Below are 26,363 nucleotides of genomic sequence, written 5' to 3' on the forward strand. Positions count from 1 at the left end.
TTCGTTCGTTTTTGTTTCTTTTGGCTTTTGCAGCCGAGAGCTTCTTTTAGAGTGAGTGGGAAAACGCTAAAAATCGTTTTATGGGATCAAACATAACGAAACAAACACACACCCACACAACCAGGAACTAAGTGCTGAAAACTTAGTATGAATTTTTATTTCTAATTTAATTGCATGGTTACTGGCGACCGACAATGACTGCCACCACCATCCAACACAATGATAATCCTTTTTTACGATCTGCCATATAACTTTAAGAAGTAAAAGTTTCATATCTCTATGAATTATTGAATAGTTGGGGCGATATAGAAAAACTAGCTAAAGGGCGTCTGGAAAGATGTGATATTAGCTGCACTTTTCTTATTGCATAACATAATGCTTGAAATTAGCTTAAACAATTGTTTAATCCTCGGTTATCATATTTAGGCGACTTTCCTTTGTTGATAAAGGGGAAAATGCTCATTTTCTTCATTTATGGAGGGGAAGAATGTTTTGAAACAAGTAAGACGACATTAAACTCGGCCGGAAAATCTTCTAATCCACCATAGTATGGAGGGTATATTAAGTTTGTCATTCCGTTTGTAACACCTCGAAATATATATTTTAGACCCCACAAAGTATTGATCAACGCAAAATTCTATGTCGATTTAGCGATGTCCGTCCGTAGAATGTATATAATGTCTGCAGGACTTTTAGTATTGAAAATTTAAGTCTACGTTTTGATATAGCCCCCATATAACGGTATCTCCCGATAATCGGTATTTTGATGACCATTTTCGTTTTTATGGCATTTTCCATCACATTCTTGACAGATATTGTCTTAAAGATCTGAAAGTATTTGAGGCTAGTTTACATACACCCGCGATTTCAAAAATCCCACTTAAAGAAGTCTGGAGCGGTCAAATGAGGCCATCTTGCTGGCCAGTGCAAATCGCCAAAACGGGAGATTAGGCGCCCGGGAAATGCATCCTTCATCATATCGATTGTCGCACGTACAGTTTGTGCCGTTGCACCGTCCTTTTGGAACCACATATTTCCAATCCCAACTCATCAAGTTGCGGCAAATAGAAGTCGTTGATTATTACTTTGCAACGCTTACCATTCACAGTAAGCGTTTGGCCCCCGACGTCTTCGAAGACTCATCCAGCGAAAGCCACACACCATACAGTGATTTTATGCGCGTTTTATGGCCCTTCGTGGGTTACAGGTGGATTTTCAGTGCTCCAGAAGCGGAAATTTTGCTTATTTACGCATCCGCTAAGATGGAAATGGACCTAATACCCATTATTATTTTTGATGAAGAATCATCTTCTTCTTGGTGGTGTTTGAGGATGGCTTGAGCGTATGTTAGACGCGATTGTCGGTTAGCAGCTAACAGCTGATGCATCATCTAGACTTTGTACGGAAACATCTTCAAATCTTGTATCAACATTTGCTGTAAAGATTGTCGACCATTTGCGTGGCACGTCGTCTGATCGATGATCCTCGGCTACAGCAGATATATTCTCTGCAGAACGGATACTCCGGGGTCTACCACGCCTGGCAGCATCTTTTGTTGTTCCAGCGGCAAAACGTCGCAGTGTTTAACCAGTAGGCATTGGACGGCTAAGAAATCTGCGACAAAATTCACGTTGTGCCAAAGTTACCGAACGATTATTGGTCAAATAAAAAGTCACCAATATTCCTCGTTCTGGAGCAGTGTAGCGTAACATTCTTTATTAACCTGTATTTCACACGTGTTTACTACTAAAATTTCAAAACGGAACTGACATAAAATTTATAGCATTTTCTAACAGGAGAATTACTTTTGGACAACCTTGTACAGGGTGAGATGAAAAAACTGCAACCAATTTCAGACTACTGTCATTTCTAAGCCACTCGTACGACAGCTGTTAAATTTTTTTCCAGTGACAGCTCATTACAGTATTTTTTGCTTACCTGCACAATCAAAAATTGCACGACATCTTGTGCAGCAATGCCCAAAATGCAGGTAGCTTCATTGCATTTATCTGCACAATGAAGCAGGTATCTTTAATTTTACTTACGTGCACAAAAAGTGCAGGTATCTTTAATTTTCTATTCGTGCACAACAAAGCAGCAATCTTTATTTTACTTACGTACGTGTAATAGCCATATGTATTTGAGCATCAGTGGTGTTTTATCCAGCATAAGTTATGCTGCATAACCATCTTTTAGTGTGGGAGAGGAAGCGAGAATATGTTTTTAATGCATACTCTTTTCTTGTGTTTTTATTGTTTTTGCGAATACAAAAACAAAAACGAAGTGGTAGTTTTTAGTGTCTTTTTTGAGTTTGCAAAAAATTTTCTTGTGCAGATAAATACAACTTTTGTAACCAAATCAAAAAAAAAATTACCAAATTTTCGAGGCAGGAATGTCCAATGTGCATCTAACGATTGGGCACATAAATACAATTCAAATAAAGGGATTCAGAAAAAAATGGCATAAAAAAAGTTTTTTGGTCTGCAAAGGCCAATGCGCAGCTAATGTTGATGCAGGTAAATAGAAACCACTGTATATTGTTTATAAGCGTACAAAAGCAAAGTGAGAATATTTGCCTGGAAAACCACAAGTGGTTATCGTTAGAGCACTCCACCATTTAAATGTGAATAAATATTTTGTGTCTCGTGCCATCGGTCGTTACCGTGATACTGGTAACGTCAAGGAAGAGGACGGAAGAAAGCAGCAACATCAGCAGAAATAGTTTTCGAAGGCGACTTGATCAAAACCCGCAGTGGCCGAAAAATGGTTCTTGAGCTGAACATATCGCAATATTCCATTCGCCAAATTTTGAAAAATGAGTTCGGGGTAAAGCCATTGAAATTCCAAAAAATTCAAGAACTTACACCGCAACAGAAAGAAAATAGACTCAAAAGAGTTAAAAAGTTGATTCGCTTGGCCGAAAGTGGTGAACTGCAGAATTTGGCTTTCTCTGTGAGAGAAAACATTTGTTGTCCAGCAGCTTGTAAACAAATAAAATGATCATGTTTACTTGCCAAAGAGGTCAGCTGACGATGTGCACCTCAAGCGCCGGCCGTAACAGCCGATGGTCGCCCTCGTATTAATCAGAATAAATGTCGAATATTATCACGAAAATATTCTGGAGGATGTATTAAATCCTTGGGCACGCAATCATTTTGGCCGCAGACCTTGGACATTCCAACAGGACCATCGCACTCAGCATGTGCCACCCAAGAATGGTTACAAAATGAGGTTCCTCGCTTCATTTCCAGCGCACAATAGCCAGCAAAATATCCGGATACCAATCCGTTAGACTATTGTGTCTGGAGTATTTTGGAAAGCAAGGTTGGAACTAAAAAAATAACAAAGTGTCGATCACCTCAAGCAAGTGCTTCGCCGGGAATGGGCTAAAATACCGCAGTGCAACATTCAGGCAGCGTGTGACGGTTTCATTTGCCATTTGAAGACCATAATTTGTGCCAAAGGTTACCAATTCGAACAAATCTAAACGTATTCTAAAATTTGATCTTTTTTCCGATATTTTTTGCTTTCATTCAATAAAATTAAAAAAAAAAAAAAATGATGGCGTTTGACTTTGTCGCAGGTTTTTATTTCACCCTGTATATGTTTTCCTAAGTTCATCACGAATGCTGCTAATTTATTTTTATAAATAAATGTATATTACAATTTAATATAATCTATTTGTTTCTATTCAAAATATTTCGCAGTGACCCATTACACCCCAAAGAGAATTTCTAATCAAATATTTGATGTCACTTCATTTGTTTTCTCTTGAAAAGAATTTAGAATTCCCATAGTTGCCAGGATTAACCATAATTTGTTGTTTTGTCAAATGAAATTTTGTTGAAGTATTTCATTTAAATATTATACAATTTTCTAATACAACTGCACTAGCAACAACAAAACGCCAGCAACAAAAACAATAAGAAGAAGCCCAACAACAACCACAACAAAAATTACCATCAATGAAAAACCACATCAACCGTTGAAATAAATTCTTATTTCACAAATTGAAATTACATCGCTAACCACAAAACGCGCAAATGTTATGCGGAATTCGTTTAAAATGGTGGAGAATGGCGGGGATAGGGAAAGGAGGTGGGCAGGGGAGAGATTAATTTAAACTAATCTATCATTTTTCTACTGCAAGGCATAATAACAGTGGCATATGCCAGCTTGCCATTCCGTTGTGTCGCAGTAGGCATCATTTTGTTCGTTCATAAAATAGTAAAGCATATATTGGGATCACATGGAAATGTAGGGAGTTATTTAATATTAAATTAGGATAACACTCTTAAAGTCGCCTTTATGCATCCCGAACGATGATATTCTGTGAAAGGTACCGATTTTGGCCAGATCGTTTGGAATATAATTCACATATCAATTGTGTAATATCGGACGAAATATACAGGGTGAGATAAAAAACTGCAACAAAGTCAAACGCCATAATTTTCACATTTTCTTTTAATTTTATTGAACAAAAGCAGAAAATGTCGGAAATAGCATCAAATTTTAGAATAAGTTTAGATTTGTTCGAATTGGCCTTCAAACGGCCAATGAAACCGATACACGTTGCCCGAATGTTGCTCTGTGTTATTTTGGCCCATTCCCGGCGAAGCGCTTGCTTGAGGTGATCGACACTTTGGTATTTTTAGTGCCAACCTTGCTTTCCAAAATACTCCAGACACAATAGTCCAACGGATTGGTATCCGGAGATTTTGGTGGCCATTGGGCGCTGGAAATGAAGCGAGGAACCTCATTTTGTAGCCATTCTTGGGTGGCGCGTACTGAGTCCTGTTGGAATGTCTAAGGTCTGCGGCCAAAATGTTGGCGTGACCAAGGCCGGCACTTGAGTTCTGGTGGGCAACCAAAGGTGCACATTTTCAGCTGACCTCTTTGGCATGTAAACACGATCATTTTGTTTGTTTACAAACTGATGAATAACGAATGTTTTCTCGTCGGAGAAAACCAAATTCGGAAGTTAACCACTTTCGGCCAAGCGAAGCAACTCTTTAGCTCTTTTGAGTCTATTTTCTTTCTGTTGCGATGTAAGTTCTTGCACTTTTTGGAATTTCGTTGACTTTACCCCGAGCTTATTTCTAAATATTTGCCGAATGGAATATTGCGATATGTTCAGCTCACGGGCTATTTTTCGGCCATTTCAACGCGGGTTTCGACCTTTCGCTTCTTTACTTTTCGAATCGTTTCAGCTGATGTTGCTGTTTTCTTTCGTCCACTTCCTTGACATCAGGCTACACTACCATAGTACGAGACACAGAAGATTTATTCACATTTAAATGCTGGAGTGCTCTAAGGATAGCCACTTGTGGTTTTTCAGCCCAGTATAAAGAAATCATACTGTCACGCTTGAATTCCATAACGAATAACTTTTTTATACCCTACACCACAAGGTGGTCAGGGTATTATGTCTTTGTGCATTTGTTTGTAACAGGCAGAAGGAAACGAGATAGACCCATAGTTCCTTTTGATGATCTGCATAGAATCACATTCTGAGTCGAGTTATGCATGTCCGTCCGTCTGTCCATGTATTTTTGTAAACAAAGTACAGGTCGCATTTAATGCCCGATCCAGATGAAATTTTGCAAAAATCTTTTGTTTGGCCCAAGGACGAACCCTATTGAAATTGGAGATAATCGGTCAAAATTTAGATATAGCTCCCATATATATCTTCGTCCGATTTGCCTTTTATTGTGCACCGAACGTGTAATATCAGCTTGAATTGTATGGAATTTTGCATATACACCCAAATTAGGCCTGAAAATATGTATGCCAAATTTTATCGAGATCGGTCCCATATATATTGTTCATCCGATTTGTTATTTTTGTCCTCCGCAACCCTAATATGCACTCTGTAACAATAATATTTGGGGAAATATATCAAATACAGCTCAGAAATACATTTGCTAAATTTTATCGAGATCGGTTCAGATTTGGATATAGCTCCCATATAAAACTTCGTCCGATTTACTTTTTATTGTGCACCAAACGTCTAATATTTGTCCAAGTGGGATGGAATTTGGCACTTATGACCGAATTGAGTCTAGAAGCTAGTATGTCAAATTTGGTGAAGATCGGTTCAGATATAGCTATAGCTTCCATATATGTTATTCATCCGATTTGTTATTTTTGTTACCCACAACCGTAATATTCACTCCGTAACAACGATATTCAGGGAAATATATCAAATACAGCTCAGAAATATCTTTGCCAAATGTTATCGAGATCGGTTCAGATTTGGATATAGCTCCCATATATATCTTTATCCGATTTCTAATTAATTGTGCACTAAATGGGCAATACAATTCCGAATTTAAAAGATACAAATGCTTCGGCATATTTAGTCCTTTGAACTTTAAATTATAATTATAATCATAGCGTGTATGATTGAATTCTCCCATAAAAAACTTTTAGTAGATATGCGGAGCTCAAAGTGGTGTAGGGTATCATAAAGTCGGCCCCTCCCGACTTGAAGACTTTCTTTACTGTTTTTTTTTTGAAAATTCTCACGAAAATGCTTTTGTACGCTTGTAAACAATATAATGAGCTGTCACTGGAATAATTTTAACAGCTGTCGGACGAGTGGCTTAGAAATTATAGCAGTCTGAAGTTGGTTGCAGTTTTTTCATTTCACCCTGTATATATTTCCCATATTTTGATGATAATGATTAATTAGTTTGAATTTTGGATCATACGATCAAGTTCCGACTTATTTATATAAGTTGCCCAAAACTGAACCGTATCAATCCAGATATGGCAACACCTCTCCGCAACATTTCAAAAAAAAAAAAAAAATGCCATGTATTAGGGTTTCACTTCTCATGGAAAAATGTTGCGTAACCCAATTTTTGGGTGTATTGAATATTTTAACCACCCTTATGTTTGAACTCTGTCTTGATTTGTTAGTTATGAACCCTAATACAGTAATATCACTCTACCTGGCAAATAATTATGTCCACACCAAATATGTTTAATCAAATGTTCAATTTCGTCTCATCGTAAATCGATTTTCTATTTCAATCTGTTTGAAATCAATGAAAAGTGTGATTAAATTAAGCTCATACACCACACTGCCCCTGAACCAGGCACTATCGCAACTTCTTTCATTTTTCCTTTTCAGAATTTAGTGGACCTACAAAAATACTGTTGGTATCGTCACTGCTAAAATTTCTTGTCTAAATATACACTAAAAAATTAAAAAAAAAATAATAATAATAAATAAAAAAAAATTAAAACCAGTAAAGAAAAACCTTATGTCAGTCGACGCCGACTTTATGATTCCCTAGAGCACTTTGCATATTTAGTAGAGCTTCACAATACGGGTTTATATTACCCATTTGGTGTACGATTAACTTGAAATTGGATAAAGATATATATGGGAGCTATACCCAACATGAACCGATCTCCATAACATTTGGCGAATTAATATCGAATATCGTTGATACAGAGTGCATATTACGGCTGTGGAGAACAAATATAACAAAACGGATGAAAAATATATATGGGAGCTACTGCTATATCTGAACCGATTTTCACCAAATTTGCCACACTGGTTTCCAGACTCAATATGGTTGTAATTGCCAAATTCTATCCCATTTGAGCTAAAATTACACGATTGATGCGCAATAAAAGTCAATTCGGACGAAGAGCTATATCCAAATCTGAAACGATTTTGATAAAATTTAGCAAAGGTATTTCTGAGCCGTATTTGAAATATTTCCCCAAATATCGTTGCAGAGTGCAACGGAGTACATATCGGATGAACCATATATATGGGAGCTATATCTATATCTGAGCCAATTTCGATCAAATTTGGTATACTTAGAATGTGGTCGTATGTGCACAATTTTATACTATTTGGTTCACAATAAAAGGCAAATCGGACGAACATATATATGGGAGCTATATCTAATTTTTGACAGATTATCTCCAGTTTTAATAGGGTTCGTTCTTGGGTCAAATAAATGACTTGTTCAACATTTCATCTGGATCGGAAAGTAAATGCGATCTGTACTTTGTTTACAATAATACATGGACCGACGGACGGAAGGACGGACATGCATTAAAAGGAACTATGGGTTTATTACGTATCCCCCGATATTCGTTATTTTAATGATCTTAGCCACATTTTTTAACGAAATTGTCTGAAAATTCTCACAAGAAGTTCCTTGTGAGTAATTTATTCCCTGGAAGAGAATTGTCTACATAGGACCACGATATCATGTATCCCCTATATAACGGTTCCTCCGGTTGTTCACCGGAATTGTTTCAAATTTCGTATATAAATTTCGGAACAGTTACTACAGCCCCCCATATAAGGGTTTGCACTTGAGCGGTTTTTCCAAGTATCTTCCAAATGGTGGAGGGTATAAAAAGTTCGGCTCGGCTGAACTTAGCATCTTTTTTTTTTACTTTTTTTTAACTCCATATACAGGGTGAGATGAAAAAAAATGCAATCAACTTCAGACTGCTGTAATTTCTAAGCCACTCGTCCGACAGCTGTTAAAGTTATTCCAGCGACAGCTTAATATATTGTTTACAGGCGTACAAAAGCATTTTGGTGAGAATTTTCCAGAAAAAAGTTTTTCGTAATGGAATTCAAGCGTGATAGTGTGATTTCTTTATATTTGACTGGAAAACTACCAGTGGCTGTCGTTAGAGCACTCCAGCATTTAAATGTGAATAAATCATTTGTGTCTCGTACCATCGCTCCTTACCGTGATACTGGTAGCGTAGTTCGACGTCAAGAAAGTGGACGAAAGAAAACAGCAACATCAGTAGAAATGGTTCGAAATGTAAAAAAGCGACTTGATCGAAACCCGCGTCGCAGTGGCCATGCATTGCTCATGAGCTGAACATATCCCAATATTCCATTCGGCAAACATTGAAAAAAGAGGAAGAGAAGGGGTGAAGCCATTGAAATTGTAAATACTTACACCGCAACAGAAAGAAAATAGACTCAAAAGAGTTAAAGAGTTGCTTCGCTTGGCCGAAAGTGGTGAATTTAGTTTTCTCCGATGAGAAAACATTCGTTGTCCAGCAGTTTGCAAACAAACAAAATGATCGCGTTTACTTGCCAAAGAGGTCAGCTGAAAATTTGCACCTTCGATTGGCTACCACAATTCAAGCACTGGCCATGGTGATGGTGTGAGCCGCCATAACAGCCGATAGTCGCTCTCCGCTCGTATTAATCGACCGTGGCATCAGAATAAATACCGACTATAATCGCGAAAATATTCTGGAGGATGTATTAATGCCTTGGACACACAAACATTTTGGCCTCAGACCTTGGTCATTCCCACAGGTCTCAGCACGCGCCACTAAAAAATACCAAAGTGTCGATCACCTCAAGCAAGCGTTTCGCCGGGAATGGGCCAAAATACCACAGAGCAACATTCGGGCAGCGTTTGATGGTTTAATTGGCTGTTTGAAGGCCATAATTCGTGTCAAAGGTGACCAATTACTAAACTTATTTTAAAATTTGATGCTATATCCGACATTTTTTGCTTTTATTCAATAAAATTACAAAAAATGTAAAAATTATGGCGTTTGACTTTGTTGTTTGTTTTTTATTTCCCCTGTACTCTTCGGATATGGCGAAAATATTGACATATTTGAATTAATTTCCAAAATATTTTTACAGCACTGTTTTTTAAACTTTTTGTTCTAAAACAGTGAAAATTGCATGTAATCAGTGTATCCTTTGAAAAATAATGACTTTTGCCGATAAAAAAAATACAATATTATAACACTTCAAAAAAACCAAAAACTATTTTTTCCTCCTTGCAGAAAAATTAAACATTTCCCAAATTTGTATAATTAGAAAAAAAAAAAACAACGTATGAATTTGATATTTTCGATACTGAAGTAGAATCATGTGTTCTATAATAGTTTAAAAACATTTACTTCAAAAGACGAATTACATTTTTTCAATTAATTTCTGTGTTTTGTGATTCCACTCCAAAGTATTAAGCTATGTTGATGATTTTTTCAGGGAAATTTATATCCATTTTTTTAAATTTTTTTTATAAAAATAATTTCCTTGTCGTCAATATATTAAGTATTTACGCAGCTAGTAAAAGCGCAGCTAAGTTCGACCAGGCCCAACTTTTTATACCCTCCACAATTTGGAAAATACTTGAAAATTTAAAAAAAAAAAATTCCGGAAACTACCGCTTAAATGGAAACTTATATGGAGACTATGCGAAGACGTGGACCTGCATAAAAAAGTTTGCGTCATAGACTGTAGCACCCATTACGAACTTCAAATACGAAATTTTAAATAATTCCGGTAAATAATGTCGATATAATCATTAAAATACCGAATATCGGGAGGTACCGTTATATGGAGGCTATACGAAGATGTGGACCAGCACAAAAATATTTTGTCATAGGCTGTAGTATCCATTACGAACTTAAAATACGAAATTTTAAATAATTCCGTTATGTAATGTCGCTAAAGTCATGAAAATGTCGAACATAGGGAGGTACCGATATATGTGGGAGCTATACGAAGACGTGGACCTGCATACGAAATTTTTTTGAGACGATTTCGGCAAATGATGTTGCTAAAATCATGAAAATACCGAATATTGGAAGCTGCCCTTATATGGGGGCTATACGAAGACGTGGACCTGCTTACAAAAATGTTTGTCGTAGCCTGTAGTATCCATTATGAACTTTAAATACGATATTTGAAATAATGTCGCTGAAATCATGAAAATACCGAATATCGGGCTATATATATAGGGGCTATACGAAAACGTGATCCGACATGGCCCATTTACGAACTTTTTATTTTTGACCAATATTGTCCAATTGTAATGTGCCAAGATTTAAATAGAACTGTAGAACTTTTAATACCAGCATGCACTTTGAAAGTAGATTTTAAAAAAAATGTTATCCATTTATTCTGTGTACAAAATATAAATCACATTTACAGAATTTTCTCTAAATGTATTTGGAAGAAGCATCAAAACCACTTGTTAAATGTGGAAGCACTCATTACATCCCAAAAATACCACTTGTTATTTAACGAAAGACAAAGGAAAACAACTGAAAGGAATGACAAAAAACCACATAACTAAAAAAGGAAGTGAGAGGAGAAAAAAAAAGAAAACGTAATGCCTACAAGCTGTTACAGTTTTTGATTTTTAAACCGCCGTTTTACTACCGCATAACCAACCAACCACTACCACGAACAGTAGTTATGCCACAACCAAAAAAAAAAAAAAAATTGTCATAGATACAACGACGATGTGGCACAAAACTGTGCGTTCGTCTAGGAGTATGAGGGTGGTGGATGTGTTTCCGGGAAAAGTGAAAAAATGAGGGCGTGATACAGAATACTACTACTACTGCCTAAAGAAGTGTGTCACACCGGGAAGAGGTATTAATGTGGCACCATGACGACGTGTTGCGAACAAATTCCAATCAAAACCGGGCGTAGTATTTTGGAGGCTGTCTTGCTCTACTAAGCCAGTCTGTCAGCCAGCCATCGAGCCAACCAACCATCCATCCATAACATATGCCTGGCTTTGACAATGAAAGGTAGATGATTTGCGTTGAAGGAAAGACAGACGAGTGCAACTACAAAGAGCTATCACCAAAAAGATAGGCTAAGAATAAAATCCAATTTGTAGCTGAACGTTCAGTTTTGTTAGAAAATGAAAAATGAAAAAAAAAAAAAAAAAAAAAACAATATCTGAAAACACAAATCAAAGCAAAAACATGTTTCGTCTTCAATGAAAAAGTTTGAAAAGTGGCGAAATCAGTGTTAGATTTTTGAAACAATTTGGCTTTTTTTGTAGGTCTTGCATTCCAAAAGAGATGGAAATAAATATAACTTTCGTTTTTATACCCACGACCATTAATAAGCTTAGTAAAAATCAGAGTTCCGCTGTCGAAGTTTTTGTGTAGGATAATTTTCCTGGAGTCGGAATCTGAATCGAAAAAAACTAATTTATATTGCTATATGTAATAATATTTTCAATAGGTATAAGCGTATAATTCGGCTATTCTGAAACAAAGGCTACCAACCCCTTTTGCAGAGAAAATTCAAAACGGGTAGACTATTTGGCATAGATTATATACAGGGTGGGATAAAAAAACTGCAACAAAGTCATACGCCATAATTTTTAAATTTTATTGAATGAAAACAAAAAATGTCGGAAATAGTATCAAATTTTAGAATAAGTCCGCTGCCCGAATATTGCTCTGCGGTATTTTGGCCAATTCTCCGCGAAGTGCCTGCTTGAGGTGATCGACACTTTGGTATTTTTTAGTGCCAACCTTGCTTTCCAAAATACTCCAGACACAATAATCCAACGGGTTGGTACGGGTTTTGGTGGTTATTGTGCGCTGGAAATGAAGCGAGGAACCTCATTTTGTAACCATTCTTGGGTGGCGCGTGCTGAGCGCGATGGCGCTGAGTCCCAAGCCTTAAATACACCCTCCACAATATTTTCGTGATAATATCCGGCATTTATTCTGATGCCACGGTTGATTAATACGAGCGGAGAGCGACCATTGGCCGTTATGGCGGCCTACACCATCACCATGGCCGAAGCTTGAGTTCTGGTGGCCAACCGAAGATGCACATTTTCAGCTGACCTCTTTGACAAGTAAACACGATCATTTTGTTTGTTTACAAACCGCTGGACAACGAAATCCAAATTCGGCAGTTCACTTCTTTCGGCCAAGCGAAGCAACTTTTTAGCTCTTTTGAGTCTATTTTCTTTCTGTTGCGGTTAAGGTCTTGCGAGCTCATTTTTCAATATTGGCCTAATGGAATATTGCGATATGTTCAGCTCACGAGCCATTTTTCGGCCACTACAACGCGGGTTTCGATCAAGTCGCTTCTTTACTTTTCGAACCATTTCATTCTTCCGTCCACTTCCGTGACTTCGGGCTACGCTACCAGTATCACGGTAACGAGCGATGGTACGAGACACAAACGATTTATTCACATTTGAATGCTGGAGTGCTCTAACGATAGCCATTTGTGGTTTTCCAGCCAAATATAAAGAAATCACACTATCACGCTTGAATTCCATCACGAATAACTTTTTTTCTGGACAATTCTCACCAAAATGCTTTTGTACGCTTGTAAACAATATAATGAGCTGTTACTGGAATAATCTTAACAGCTGTCGGACGAGTGGCTTAGAAATGACAGCAGTCTGAAATTGGTTGCAGTTTTTTCATCTCTCCCTGTGTATTTTATATGTATTCTTGATCAGTTTAAATTTTTAAGTCGATTCAGCTATGTCTGTCTGCCTGTCTATCTGTTGATATCACGATAGAGTCCACATAATTTAATCTAGAGCTTTGAAATGGCACAAACGTTTATATTTTTTGCAGGCTTATAGATATTGAAAATGGACCTTATTGGTCCACGTTTAGGTATAGCCCCATATAACGGTACATTCCGATTTTTTGTATTTTTAAGGTTTCTGCCACATTTCCTACCAAAATTAGATTAAACTTTTCAGTTAGGGTTCCCAGCAGGTCTGTTCTCTCCTTGCAAAAAATTGTCGATTCAGGTCCACCAATTGGTATAGTTTCCATATAACGGTACATCCCTATTTTCGGTATTTTTAAGGTTTCTGTCGCAATTTCCAACCAAATTAGATGATCATATGGGGTTCGCTATTTATACCCCACACTACATAGTGGTGAGGGTATTATGTCTTTGTGTATTTGTTTGTAACAGGGAGAAGGAAACGAGATAGACCCATAGTTACTTTTGAGGATCTTCATAGAATCACTTTCTGAATCGATTTATGAATGTCAGTCCGTCTATCCGTCCGCCCATGTATTCTTGTGAACAAAATGCTGGTCGCCTTTATTATCCGATTTAGCTGAAGTTTCACAAACAACATTTGTTTTTCTCAGTCAAGAAGAAAGTACATTAAATTCGGTTCAGATATACCTATAGCTCCCATATAAATGATTCATACGATTTTGGGTTTCAAGTCCCTTACATGCGTAATATGTACTCCACAAGAATGTGAAGAAAGTATGTGTCTTGGAAAATGTGGTTAAAATCATCAAAATATCGAATATCGCGAGGTACCGTTATATGGGGACTATACGATATCATGAACCAAAAGACAGCGAATTATTATACCCTCCACCATACTATGGAGGGTATATTAACTTTGTCATTCCGTTTGTAACTCCTCGAAATACTCATGTCAGACCCAACAAAGTATATATATTCTTGATCAGCGTAAAATTCTAAGTCGATTTAGCCATGTCCGTCTGTTTGTCCGTCTGTTGTAATCACGCTCTTTCGAACGAATTGAGATAGAAGGCTAAAATTTTGCACACGTGTTTATTTTCCAATAGGCAGGTTAAGTTCGTAAATGGGCCATGTAGGTCCACGTTTTCATATAGCCCCCATATAACGGTACCTCCCGATATTCGATATTGTGGTGATTTTTGCGACATTAATCATCGGAATTGTTTTAAATTTGGTATTTGAAGTTCGCAATGAATACTACAGCATAATGAAAAAATTTGTCGGTGCAGGTCCACGTCTTCGTATAGCCCCCATATAACGGTACCTCCCAAAATTCGGTATTTTGATGATTTTAGCGTCATTATACACCGGAATTGTTTCAATTTATGTATTAAGAGTTCGTAATGGGAACTACAGTCTGTGACAGAAATTTGCCTATGCAGGTCCAGGTCTTCGTAAAGGCTCCATATATCAGTACCTCCCTATATTCGGTATTTTGACAAGTTTAGGTACAATACCCACCGAAATTGTTTGAGATATCGTATTTGACGTAAGTAATGGATGCTATAGCCTGTGACAGAAAATTGTCTATGCTGGGCCAGGTCTTCGCACAGCTCCGATATAACCGTACTCCCTATATACGATATTTTGATGATTTTAGCTACATTATTCACCGTTTATTTCAAGTTTCGAATTTGAATATGGTAATGACTAATGGCAAACAATGCCTAGGTAGGTCCACGTCGTATAGACCCCAATATAACGGCTATATTCGGTATTTTTAAAATTTTAACAGAATGTTTTAAGGATTTTATTTTTTGAAAATTTCCAAATACGTTCCAAATGGTGGAGGGTATTCAAAGTTCGGCCCGGCCGAACTTACTGCTTTTTTACTTGTCTTTTTCACTTAACACCGTGCAAACCGTGCAATTAGTAACAGCGTATATTCCAATATTTTTCGTATTTTTTGTAGCATGCATTTTTAAAAACCGTACCATTTTGTACTTTTTAGTATTGTGTAAAAAAGCTTTGGTCTTTTTGCAGGGGCCATAGTGAGTCAGGCAGGAAATTACGTTATTCTTGTATTATTATATATTTATTTTTCGTTGCCATAAATAGAATTCTCAACACCAGACAGAAATAATCAAAAAGATAATCTATGAAAAATGTATTCATTTATTTCTTCTAAGTCCTATTGCTTCCCACGTGAAATTAGTATCACGTCAATCAGATATGAAATAAAATCTATATTGTGCAGGTCAAGCCTAGAGACGTCAATAATTATCAAACTAAAAAATAATTAAAAAATCTTCATTTTCACTCAGGAATGTTCAAAATCTATAAAATAAAAAAAAATATATGAGATAATTATACATTATTTTAAGCCTTCTCTTATTTCTATGTATTATACCCTTTATCGCTAATTGCAGAATTCAGCATACCTATTTCCACTCAAAAGTTAAAAAATTTCTTTTGAAAAAGGAACGAATTGCTGCCATATCTTTATTTAGACATCACAAGAACTTGACTTGTGTGTTTCTTTATTTGAATTGACTTTCTTTTCTTTCCCAGCATTTCTTCGAATATTACCTTGACAATTGTTGAGCAATTTCATGCGTAAATCATTGATTTTTCTTTCAACCTCATACCACCAAACCCCCACACTCCACTGGGACTTTCGTTTCACCTTTGAATATCGAGACTCTGTTTTAGCTTTACTTAAATACCCAACATCTTGCAGTACCCCATGCTACTACCGCCTCCCCCAAGGCCTAAGAAGAGTCATATTAATTTTCCATTGAAAATGTCAATGGAAATTGAGAGATTTCATTTTGTTGTTATTTATTTACCATTTTAATATCAGCAATGTTGCTGTCGCTGTCGTCGTCGTCCGTGCACGTCCTCACCACTCTCTTCTCCATAATTCCAAGAGATAAATTTCAATTTATAGAAAGTTTTAAATTTAATTTCATTTTTATGCTTTGTTATTGCCAGCGTCAATGTGTTTTCTTGTAGTTGTTGTTTTTGCTGCTGCTTTATTCCTGCTCATTTACGATTTATATGTTTGCTACGCTGAAAGTAATACTGCCGCGTGTTAGTCGTCACGGTTCTCCTAAGCCCGTTTGTGAATATTCCGTTCATTTATTTAAAAGAATTTGTTGTAATTCGCCGGATTTGCATAAGTTTGTTGTACAATTTAGAGAGAGAGAGAGCAAAAGAAATCGGTAGCAATTTTACAAAAACAAAAATATAGGCAAACACATGAAAAAATGTCATGGGGAATGTAGTGTTGAAAAACTAACGACAATAAACCGGTTACTTACGCTAAGATGGTATTCAAGGACAAGAAAGGCCTTGAAACCTTAACGAGATCTGATATTTACATAAGAGCTAATTAAGGGTGGACACCATGCTTTATATACAATAGAGAGCTTTTACGAGTTCGTCCAATCTATAAGAGGAACGTTTATAGGTCCTCTAAGCCTATAGGCTTAGTTCGCATTATATGGGTACCAGGTCATAACGGAGTTAGAGGTAACGAGATAGCAAACTCTCTCGCAGTAAACTTAGACAATTCACTGCCGCTAAATGCGTCACGTCTAATGTTAAAGACATGGGCAAAAAACGCTCATATATCCTTATGAAACGAAGAGGGCGTGGGGTGATCCAAATGAGATAAAAACGAAAAATCTTTTATTTCTAGGCAATAAGGAGATCAGTGAGATGACAGGCATCCTTACGGGCACCGGGGGCTTAAAGCTCATCTATACAAGATAGGTTGCACAGATAACAGCATATGAAGTGCGTGGAGGGAAGATGACGAAACATTGGAACATTTTTTCTGTATATGCCCAGTGTTTGCTAATATCAGAGCCCAATTCTTAGAGAGCGACACTATACCAGACCTTAGTCGGATCATGGTAAATGATATAAAACAGTTAAAGAATTTCATAAAGGCAACAGAATTTCAAATATAACAGACTTAACTGCACGTCTTCCTCGGTAAAACCCCTCTGACTAGAGCGCACAACAGGCCTATACTGGCTTAAGTGTATGCCCAACAGGGCTTGCGGCGAAATTGAGTTCGCCCCTCTTTTTCAACCTAACCTAACCATAGGTCCTCTATCTTAATATGAGACCATTACGAGGTCTTCTATTGAAATTAAAGACCACTAAGAAGTCTTCTATTCCAATAGCAGCTCGTTGGGAGGTCTTCTATTCCAATAGATGACCGTTAAGAGGTCCATTGATAGGTCTTATATTTCAATAGCAGACCATTGATAGGTCTTCTATTCTAATAGAAGACCGTTAAGAGGTCTTCTATTCCAATAGCACACCATTGAGTGGTCTTCTATTTCAGTAGCAGGCCATTGAGAGGTCTTCTATTCCCATAACAGACCATTAGGGCTTGCGGCGAAATTGGGTTCGCCCCTCTTTTTCAACCTAACCTAACCATAGGTCCTCTATCTTAATATGAGACCATTACGAGGTCTTCTATTGAAATTAAAGACCACTAAGAAGTCTTCTATTCCAATAGCAGCTCGTTGGGAGGTCTTCTATTCCAATAGATGACCGTTAAGAGGTCCATTGATAGGTCTTATATTTCAATAGCAGACCATTGATAGGTCTTCTATTCTAATAGAAGACCGTTAAGAGGTCTTCTATTCCAATAGCACACCATTGAGTGGTCTTCTATTTCAGTAGCAGGCCATTGAGAGGTCTTCTATTCCCATAACAGACCATTAGGAGGTCTTCTATTCCACTAGAAGACCATTAAGGGGTCTTCCATTCCCAAAACAGACCGTAGAGAGGTCTTTTTTCCCAATAGCAGATCATTGATAAGTCTTCTATTTCACCAGAAGACCATTAAGAGGCCTTCCATTACAATAGCAGACCGTTGGGAGGTTTTCTATTTCACCAGAAGAATCTTGCAATGTCTTCTATTTCAATGGAAGACCATAGAGAGGCCTTCTATTCCACAATAATACCATTAAGATGTATTCTACTCCAACAGGAGACCAATAAAGGCAGACTCTTACGAGGTGTTCCACTCCAAAAGAAGACCGTTAGGGGGCCTTGTATTTTAATAGTAGATTATTGAAGCGTCTTCTATTCTACCAGAGGTCTTCTATTCCACCCGAATACCATTAATAGGTTTTCCATTCCAATAGAAGAGGTTTTCTGTTCTAATAGAAGACCATTGAGAGTTTTTATATTAGGAATATAGAACCGTTAAGAAGTCTTATATTCCTATAGAAAACCGTTAGTATGTCTTATATTCCAATAACAGACCATTGCGATGTCTTCTATTCTATCAGAAGACCATTAAGAAGTTTCCATTCCAATAGCAGACCGCTGAGATATCTCTTATTCCAATAGATCCAATATCAGATCATTAAGAGATCTTCTATTCTAAAACAGACACTTGCGGGGTCCCATATGAGGTATTCTTTACTGATAGTAGACCCGTGTTATATTCTTTATGAAGTCTTCTATTCCAATAGAACACTCTTACGAGTATTATATTCTAAAACATTAGCCAGTGTTTTTATTCCAATGAAAGGCCATTGTTTGGTCCACTATTCTCATAGAATACCCTTTGATACCTCATATTGTAAGGGAAGAACAATTACCAGGTCTTTGATCTCCTTGGACGTGTTCAATATCTTTAAACGTAACAGAAACATTGGAAAAATGAATGCCTCATCGAGCTCGTTACATCACTAGCTTTCTAAACAAACGCGGAAATAGCTGTCACTGGTAGGGGCAACACAATGCTGCTGTTTGCTCCAGTTCATGCTAGGATTTAGTCAAAGTCTCAATCATAAAAAAATCTAATTTAATTTTCAACTTTTGCCTCGTACTTCCTTTGTCACTTCAAGCCATTCCGGCACATATCGATGGCATTGTGGCTCCCCCAACCTCTCTCACTATGATAATATCCCCTTGAATCTGTTTGGTTTGCATAACCATCCCCACCCTCTTTAATACCATTCTAATTTAATGTTTGTATTTTCCTTTCGCTTCGCATTCATGTTCTGCTGTTCGTATGTTTTCTATTTTCCCTCTTTTTCATTGTTTCGTTTTATTTTTTTTTTCGTTTTCTTTGCAGGACTGGGCCTTACGCAGCGAAGAGCAAAGTCTCTTAATTGAACGTATTTTGGTTTTAATACGAAACGTGCTTCAAGTGCCCGCAAATCCTGAGGCTGAGTGCCGGGCCGATAATGATGCCAGCGTTCATGATCAGGTCATTTGGGCATTACATCAATCGGGCATTTTGGATTTGGTCTTGTTCGTTATTTCATCGCCCGATGAACATCAATTCCATCTGCATTGTCTGGAGATATTGTGTCTCCTTTATCGTGAACTGGTAAGTGAGAGCAGAAAAGTAGCCTCGATGCACTTGTAACAATCCTATCAAACTTCGACTGCTCGTCTAAGGTTAATTAATTGCGTTGTTGTAATAAGTTGAAGTCATGTGATGAGAGTTTTGAGTGTGTGTATGTGTGCGTGAAACATTGTTAATGATATTGATAAAGTATAAGAAATTATTTGTTACCAAGTAAATACATACACCATTTCCAATTAAAAATCATGTACTGTTTAAAGAATGAGAAAAATTAGAAGTTAGAAAATTTTTAATGGATTTAAATCTGTAAAAGTCTTCTTAAATGTCCTTTTATCTTTAGAAATTCTCTCGAAGACCATTTAGATATGGTCCTCTAAAGATGCATACCTTTACAGTTTTTTTAGTAAAAGTCCTCCTCTGCTGTTTGTAAAATAGTTTCAAAGATCTTTTGGGCTTTCTATGTATAAAAGACCTTGTGAAGGTCTTCTATGTGTGAAAAACCTTTTAAAGGCCTTCTTCTTCAATAAAATATATGTATAGAAGACCTGGTAAGCATCTTCTGTGTATAGAAGTTGCTTCGAGGATGTCCATAAGGATCCACTAATTTACTAAGAAAGGGCGAATATTTCCCTCTCATGGGTATTGAATCGGATAGGGTTCTTCGAGCGAATTTTGCTCCCACTCGAAGACAAGCAAAGCCTACTTTCCCTTCTTCAAGTGACATAGAGAAACAGAGTTGATCTTTCTCTTTATTTACTCGCAGGAGTATTCCTGCTCGAACTCGAGTTGAAAGTAGAACTCGCTCGCATTTCAGATCTATTAATTATATTAATGTGGCTATAATAGACATTGTGGCGAATTGACTTCGAATATAATCGAAATGTCTGATGTTGCTGCACGGGTGATTTATAGGAACTCAAATCCTCTGGGTAAATGGACTGGACACTAACCTGTGATTAATTTAAATTTACCAACTACTCCTTGAGCTACTCTGCTGCAGTGGAAAACAGACAATCAAAAAACGAGCCAAAGCCACTATTGTCACAAAGGAAATTTTCAAAAAAATCCTTGAAGAAATCCTTATAAAAATAATAGGCCTATACGAAGACGTGGACCTTTACAGCGAGAGATGGAAAAACTGCAACCAACTTCAGACTGTTGCCATTTCTAAGCCACTCGTCCGACAGCTGTTAAAATTAAACCAGTGACAGGTCATTATATTGTTTACAAGCGTACAAAAGCATTTGGTTGAGCATTTTCCAGGAAAAAAGTTATTCGTGATGGAATTCAAGCGTGATAGGGTGATTTCTTTATATTTGGCTGGGAAACCACAAGTGGCTATGGTTAGAGCACTCTAGCATTTAAATATGAATAAATCTTTGGTTATACCCTCAGCCATATGGCTACAGAGGGTATATACAATTTGATAGGTCAAAACGTGCCTAGTCGAAATAACGGTTTTAGAGTTTTGGAGTCGATCTAGCGATGTCTGTCCGTCCGTCTGTCTGTCTGGCTGGTGCGCACGATAACTCTCGAATGGAGTATCCGATTTGGTCCAAACTGGGTACATCGTAATATTTTTGTTAAACTTAGATCGAGTTCGGAGATGGGCAATATCGGTCCACTCCTTCTAATACCTCCCAAATATTGAAAAATGAGCTCGTGGTAAAGCCATTGAAATTCCAAAAAGTGCAAGAACTTACACTTCAACAGAATGAAAATAGAATCAAAAAAGCTAAAGATTTGCTTCGCTTGGCCGAAAGTGTACTGCCGAATTTGGTTTTCTCCGATGAGAGGTATATTAAAGCCTTGGACACGCAAACATTTTGGCCACAGACCTTGGACATTCCAACAGGACTCAGCACCATGTCACTTAGCACGCGCCACCCAAGAATGGTTACATAATGAGGTTCCTCGCTCCATTTGCAGCGCACAATGGCCACCAAAATCTACGGATACCAATTCGTTGGACTATTGTGTCTGGAGTATTATGGAAAGTAAGATTGGCACAAAAAGTGTGGATCACCTCAAGCAAGCGCTTTGCCGGAAATGTGCCAAAATTCCGCAGAGCAACATTCGGGCAGCATGTGACGGTTTCATTGGCCGTTTGAAGGCCATAATTCGTGCCAAACTTGACCAATTCAAACAAATCTAAACTTATTCTAAAATTTGATGCTATTTCCGATATTTTTTGCGCTCATTCAGTAACATTAAAAAAATGTAAAGATTATGGCGATTGATTTTGTTGCCGTTTTTTTATCTCACCATGTATGTGATCAGCACCATCGAGTGTATGAGAATTGTTCCTCTTGTGAGAAGTAACGGCAAATCGATGGTAGCAGAATGTTGAGTTGAGCTGCTGCTTAGAAAACTATGGCTGGACGCAACCTGCATAGATTGGGTCCACAACGATACTGGTGTTAGTTGAGTAAGTTTGGCTGGGCAGTGAAAGAGGTACAGCGTATCATGTGGGCCTGGACCAAATGCTTCGCTGGTGTTCTGCACATTGCTGTCAATCCGGTCCCAATACGAATTGAGGCGGCTGCACCATACCGATCTTGATTGTGATAAAACTACTCGGGTTTGTCGGGGTAGCTCTCGCTATTTAGTTGCGATGGGAATGGGATAGTCTACGACTATAATATTCACTCTATGTTCCTCCATGAATTGTGAGATAGAGTGAGTACCACTCAGTCTTGCTTGATCTAGAGGCTCTCTCTCTCTCTTATACCTCAATACCTCTCTCTCTCTTTAGATCATGAAATTATTTCCTTCCGTGCCTGGGCGGAGCTTGCCTATCCACCAGATGGTGATTGGGATGACTCTGCTGTTTTAGCAAACAAGCAAGTATGGCAATGTCGCACCGGTAAGACTTACTCTTCTTCATGTAGATGGTCGAAAGGTGCCATGAGGAGACACTCTGTAGCGGTTTTAAGGCAGATGTTCTGGGAGGTCTGAATATTTTTTTTCGGGAGGTCTGAAAATTTCTCGTTGGAGTCGCATAATTTACCTCAGACCGGCCAACAAGGTTTCCTTATCAGTTCCCCAAGTGCTACCAGCAAGAGTCTTCAGAACCTTGTTCTTATTTCTGATCGTATCGCAGATGGCTGTGGTATGCGCGGAGAATTAAAAAGGCTATTATATTTGACTTCTAAGACCTTGCGGTAGTTGATAGACGGAATTGAAACAATACCTACACATTCAGTGATAGTCTCATCTTTGCTGACCATGTTGTGCATGGGTAGTCTGATGTCTTATGTACGTGGCATTTTGTCTACGCCAGAGTTCCGAAATGAGAGCAAACTTCATTCTCTATCCGAATCCGACTGAGAACACTTCGAGCAGATTCGACTCTTAAAGTCATAGCGTGAAATTAAACAAAAACAGAATAAATTGTCGCCAATCTCTACCAACAAACCATAGAATACTGCGGTGGCCTTTGTTGTTTTTGCTCAAAATTTACTGGCCCTTTGTTAGACCTGTTTCTACTTTTTTTCTAGTCTTAGCTTTTGTACACGATCATCCGCCCAGTCCACAATAATATCAACACCGGTTTGCTATTACACCCACACCAGGACAGAAAATAAAAAAAGTTTTTTTACACGACTTCACTCTTCGAGTAAAGTCTGACTCTATTTCGAACAGTTGGACTGTCACTATTAGGTATTAGTTTTCTACTTTTATTGAAGATCTAATAAAAGGAGTTTTATATGCGAAAAACCTTTCAAACTGTTTATAGAAGGCATTTATTAAAAATCTCCCAATGCCCTCATATAGGTCTCATATGATGACCTTAAAAATACACTCATTTCTTCTCCTTCACACAACTCTAATCTTAAATCCCACGAAGATGTTTCTTTCTTTCAGACAATTTTCCTCTTAACAGACGTCCTTGACTTCAGCGCTTGGCTTAATTCCAAAATTCATCTAAACTTCAGACTAAAACATATAAATGCAACAGCAACAAGAAACATGAGAGTTGCAAATACTGGCGGCAAATCAAATCAGTCAAAATCACATAATGCATTCCAAGAATAAATTCGACTGCCCTGCACGACATTGAATGATTTTTTTCGCAGAAAAATAAATTCTAAACATGTGATGGGTACGGCTGGGGCGTATTTCTCATTTTTGGCAAGCATTGACAAATACAGCTCACATTGAAAAGAAAAAGGGAAGAGGTTGAGATTTATTTCATGAATGCGGGTCCAAAGCAATGCAATAAAAATCCTTTTGTGGCATTGTGGCTATCAGTGGGAGTGAGTGTTGGGGATGATATTCAAGCGGACGGCATACCGCACGCCTCCTTAATCACTCCTGCAAATTGTGAATCATCTTGTTGTGTTGAAGTCAAACATAAATCACGAAATCTTAATTTTCACACGAACATCAACCATATACCATACCAGCCATGGCAGTCGGGGTCGGATTGGTAAGACATAGTACATATGTATGCCTGTCTGACTTGTTTGGCTGCATTCAGACAGGCAGACAACGAGGAGTACATTCCTCCTTCCATTCACCGCTGTTCCTTGTGTCCTGCATTGTTTGTTTGTGTTTGCTATTCAAGTTCAGTCTGTTTATGATGGCATCTCGACTCCAATTTGATGGCCACAAAACATTTCAATTACGTTACAATTTTCAGCTAGATTTTCGTTTTGAGGGTCGGTCGGGTAGCTTTCACCGCAAATAAGAAGATATGCAGCGCATATGCGGTATTAAAAAGACGAAAAAAGAAAAACAAAAATTTGAATTCCATAGCGAATTGAATGGTATTTGTATGGGAATTTGGTTAACTAGATACTGGGTACGTAATCTGGCTTTAACCATTGATAATTGCGAACGATGATGGTTGGTATTCAGTGTTCCGTTAAAATTTCAATGTTTTTGAAAAGCAATTAAAAGGGACTTTACAGAGATGATCCATTGGCTTACGATATTCTTGAGAATACATTCGTATTTTTATGTAATATTAATCCTTATGTTTTATGCCCTCTCAAAGCTTTAGGGTTTTTTTTTTTTTTTTTTTTTTTTTTTGAAACAATTTTTAGTTGTGGAATTTAACTTGGCACCCATAATTTATATCCTTTTTTTAAATTACATTTTTTTTTGATTTAACAGCGATAGTTTTTATACCCCACAATGATCGAATCCACATGTCTTAAAATGGACTTCGTTTAAATACACATGAAGTTTAGAACCGTTTTTCCCGGGACCCTATTTTATGATATGCAATAAGTTTAAGGATACGCAAAATAATGATGTTAAATAGATACGACTTATGTTAAGAAGAGACGAGAAAAGTTCAATCTGCCTTTCATTACAAACATCATATTTCAAATGTCAAATCCTTATTTTTTTCGGCGGAACAACTTTAGTTTAGTAAAACTGAGATTTTATATGTTTTTTTCCATTTTTATATGTTTTTTTCCAGAGGTAGATATTTATACTCAGATTTCGGAAAAATACCTTTTTCTTGGATATTTGACCCGAAAATCCGGGTCCAAGACCCGTTTTACATCCGGATCAATTAAACCGATGTAGGTAAAGCTAATGAAAATAAATATCCGACAAATGTTCACATGATGGGGTTATTTAAAACGATTCGGGAATTATATCAAAGTTAACGATTTTTTGGAACCGAAAAAGGACCTATTTTGAGAGTCCATTAAATGTTATGGCCTTCGGTCGGGGCTTGAGATATTCTACTCCGGCTACGCGTACAAAATTCTTTCTAAAATGAGTTATTTTTTTATCTAGCCTGATTTCGACAGTGGCTTGAGATTTGAGGTTTGTCCAATACCGGATGCCTGAAATATAACTTTACAGGGTGAGATAAAAAACTGCAACGAAGTCAAAAACCATAATTTTTACATTTTTTTTAAATTATATTGAATAAAAGCAAAAAATGTCGGAAATAGCATCAAATTTAAGAATAAGTTTAGATTTGTTCGAATTGGTCACCTTTGGCACGAATTATGGCCTTCAAACGGCCAATGAAACCGTCTCACGCTGCCCAAATTTTGCTCTGGGGTATTTTGGCCTGTTTCCGGCGGAGCTCTTGCTTGAGGTGATCGACACCACTTTGGTATTTTTTAATACCAACCTTGCTTTCCAAAATACTCCAGACACAATAGTCTAACGGATTAGTATCCGAATATTTTGGTGGCCATTGTGCGCTGGAAATGAAGCGAGGAACTTCATTTTGTAACCATTCTTGGGTGGCGCGAGCTGAGTCCTGTGCCGCACCCTCCAGAATATTTTCGTGATAATATTCGGCATTTATTTTGGTCGATTAATGCGAGCGGAGAGCGACCATCGGCTGTTATGGCGGCCCACACCATAACCATGGCCAGCGCTCGAGTTCTGGTGGCGAACCGAAGGTGCACATTTTAAGCGAACCTCTTTGAGATAATTTGGTTTGTTTACAAACTGCTGGACAACGAATGTTTTTTTCATCGGAGAAACCCAAATTAGGCAGTTCACCACTTTCGGCCACGCGAAGCAACTCTTTAGCTCTTTTGAGTCTATTTTCTTTCTGTTGCAGTGTAAGTTCTTGGGCTTTTTTGGCATTTCAATGGCTTTACCCCGTGCTCATTTTTCAATGTTTGCCAAAAGGAATATTGCGATATGTTCAGCTCACGAGCCATTTTTCGGCCACTGCGACGCGGATTTCGATCAAGTCGCTTCTTTACTTTTCGAAGCATTTCCAGTATCACGGTCACGAACGATGGTACGAGACACAAAAGA

The 26,363-nt window shown here is 37.6% G+C and overlaps 1 protein-coding gene across 1 annotated transcript in view; it reads left to right on the forward strand.

Moving 5' to 3' along the window:
- Positions 1–26,363, forward strand: part of LOC101888435 (protein timeless homolog) — a 697,464-nt gene that overhangs the window by 18,782 nt on the left and 652,319 nt on the right. The window contains exon 3 of the mRNA XM_059128021.1: positions 19,377–19,634. Within this exon, the coding sequence (XP_058984004.1) occupies positions 19,377–19,634 (258 nt within the window). The remainder of the gene's footprint in view (positions 1–19,376; positions 19,635–26,363) is intronic.

Source organism: Musca domestica, unplaced genomic scaffold, assembly GCF_030504385.1.
Source record: "Musca domestica strain aabys unplaced genomic scaffold, Musca_domestica.polishedcontigs.V.1.1 49, whole genome shotgun sequence".
In the NCBI taxonomy this organism is placed as follows: Eukaryota; Metazoa; Arthropoda; class Insecta; order Diptera; family Muscidae; genus Musca; species Musca domestica.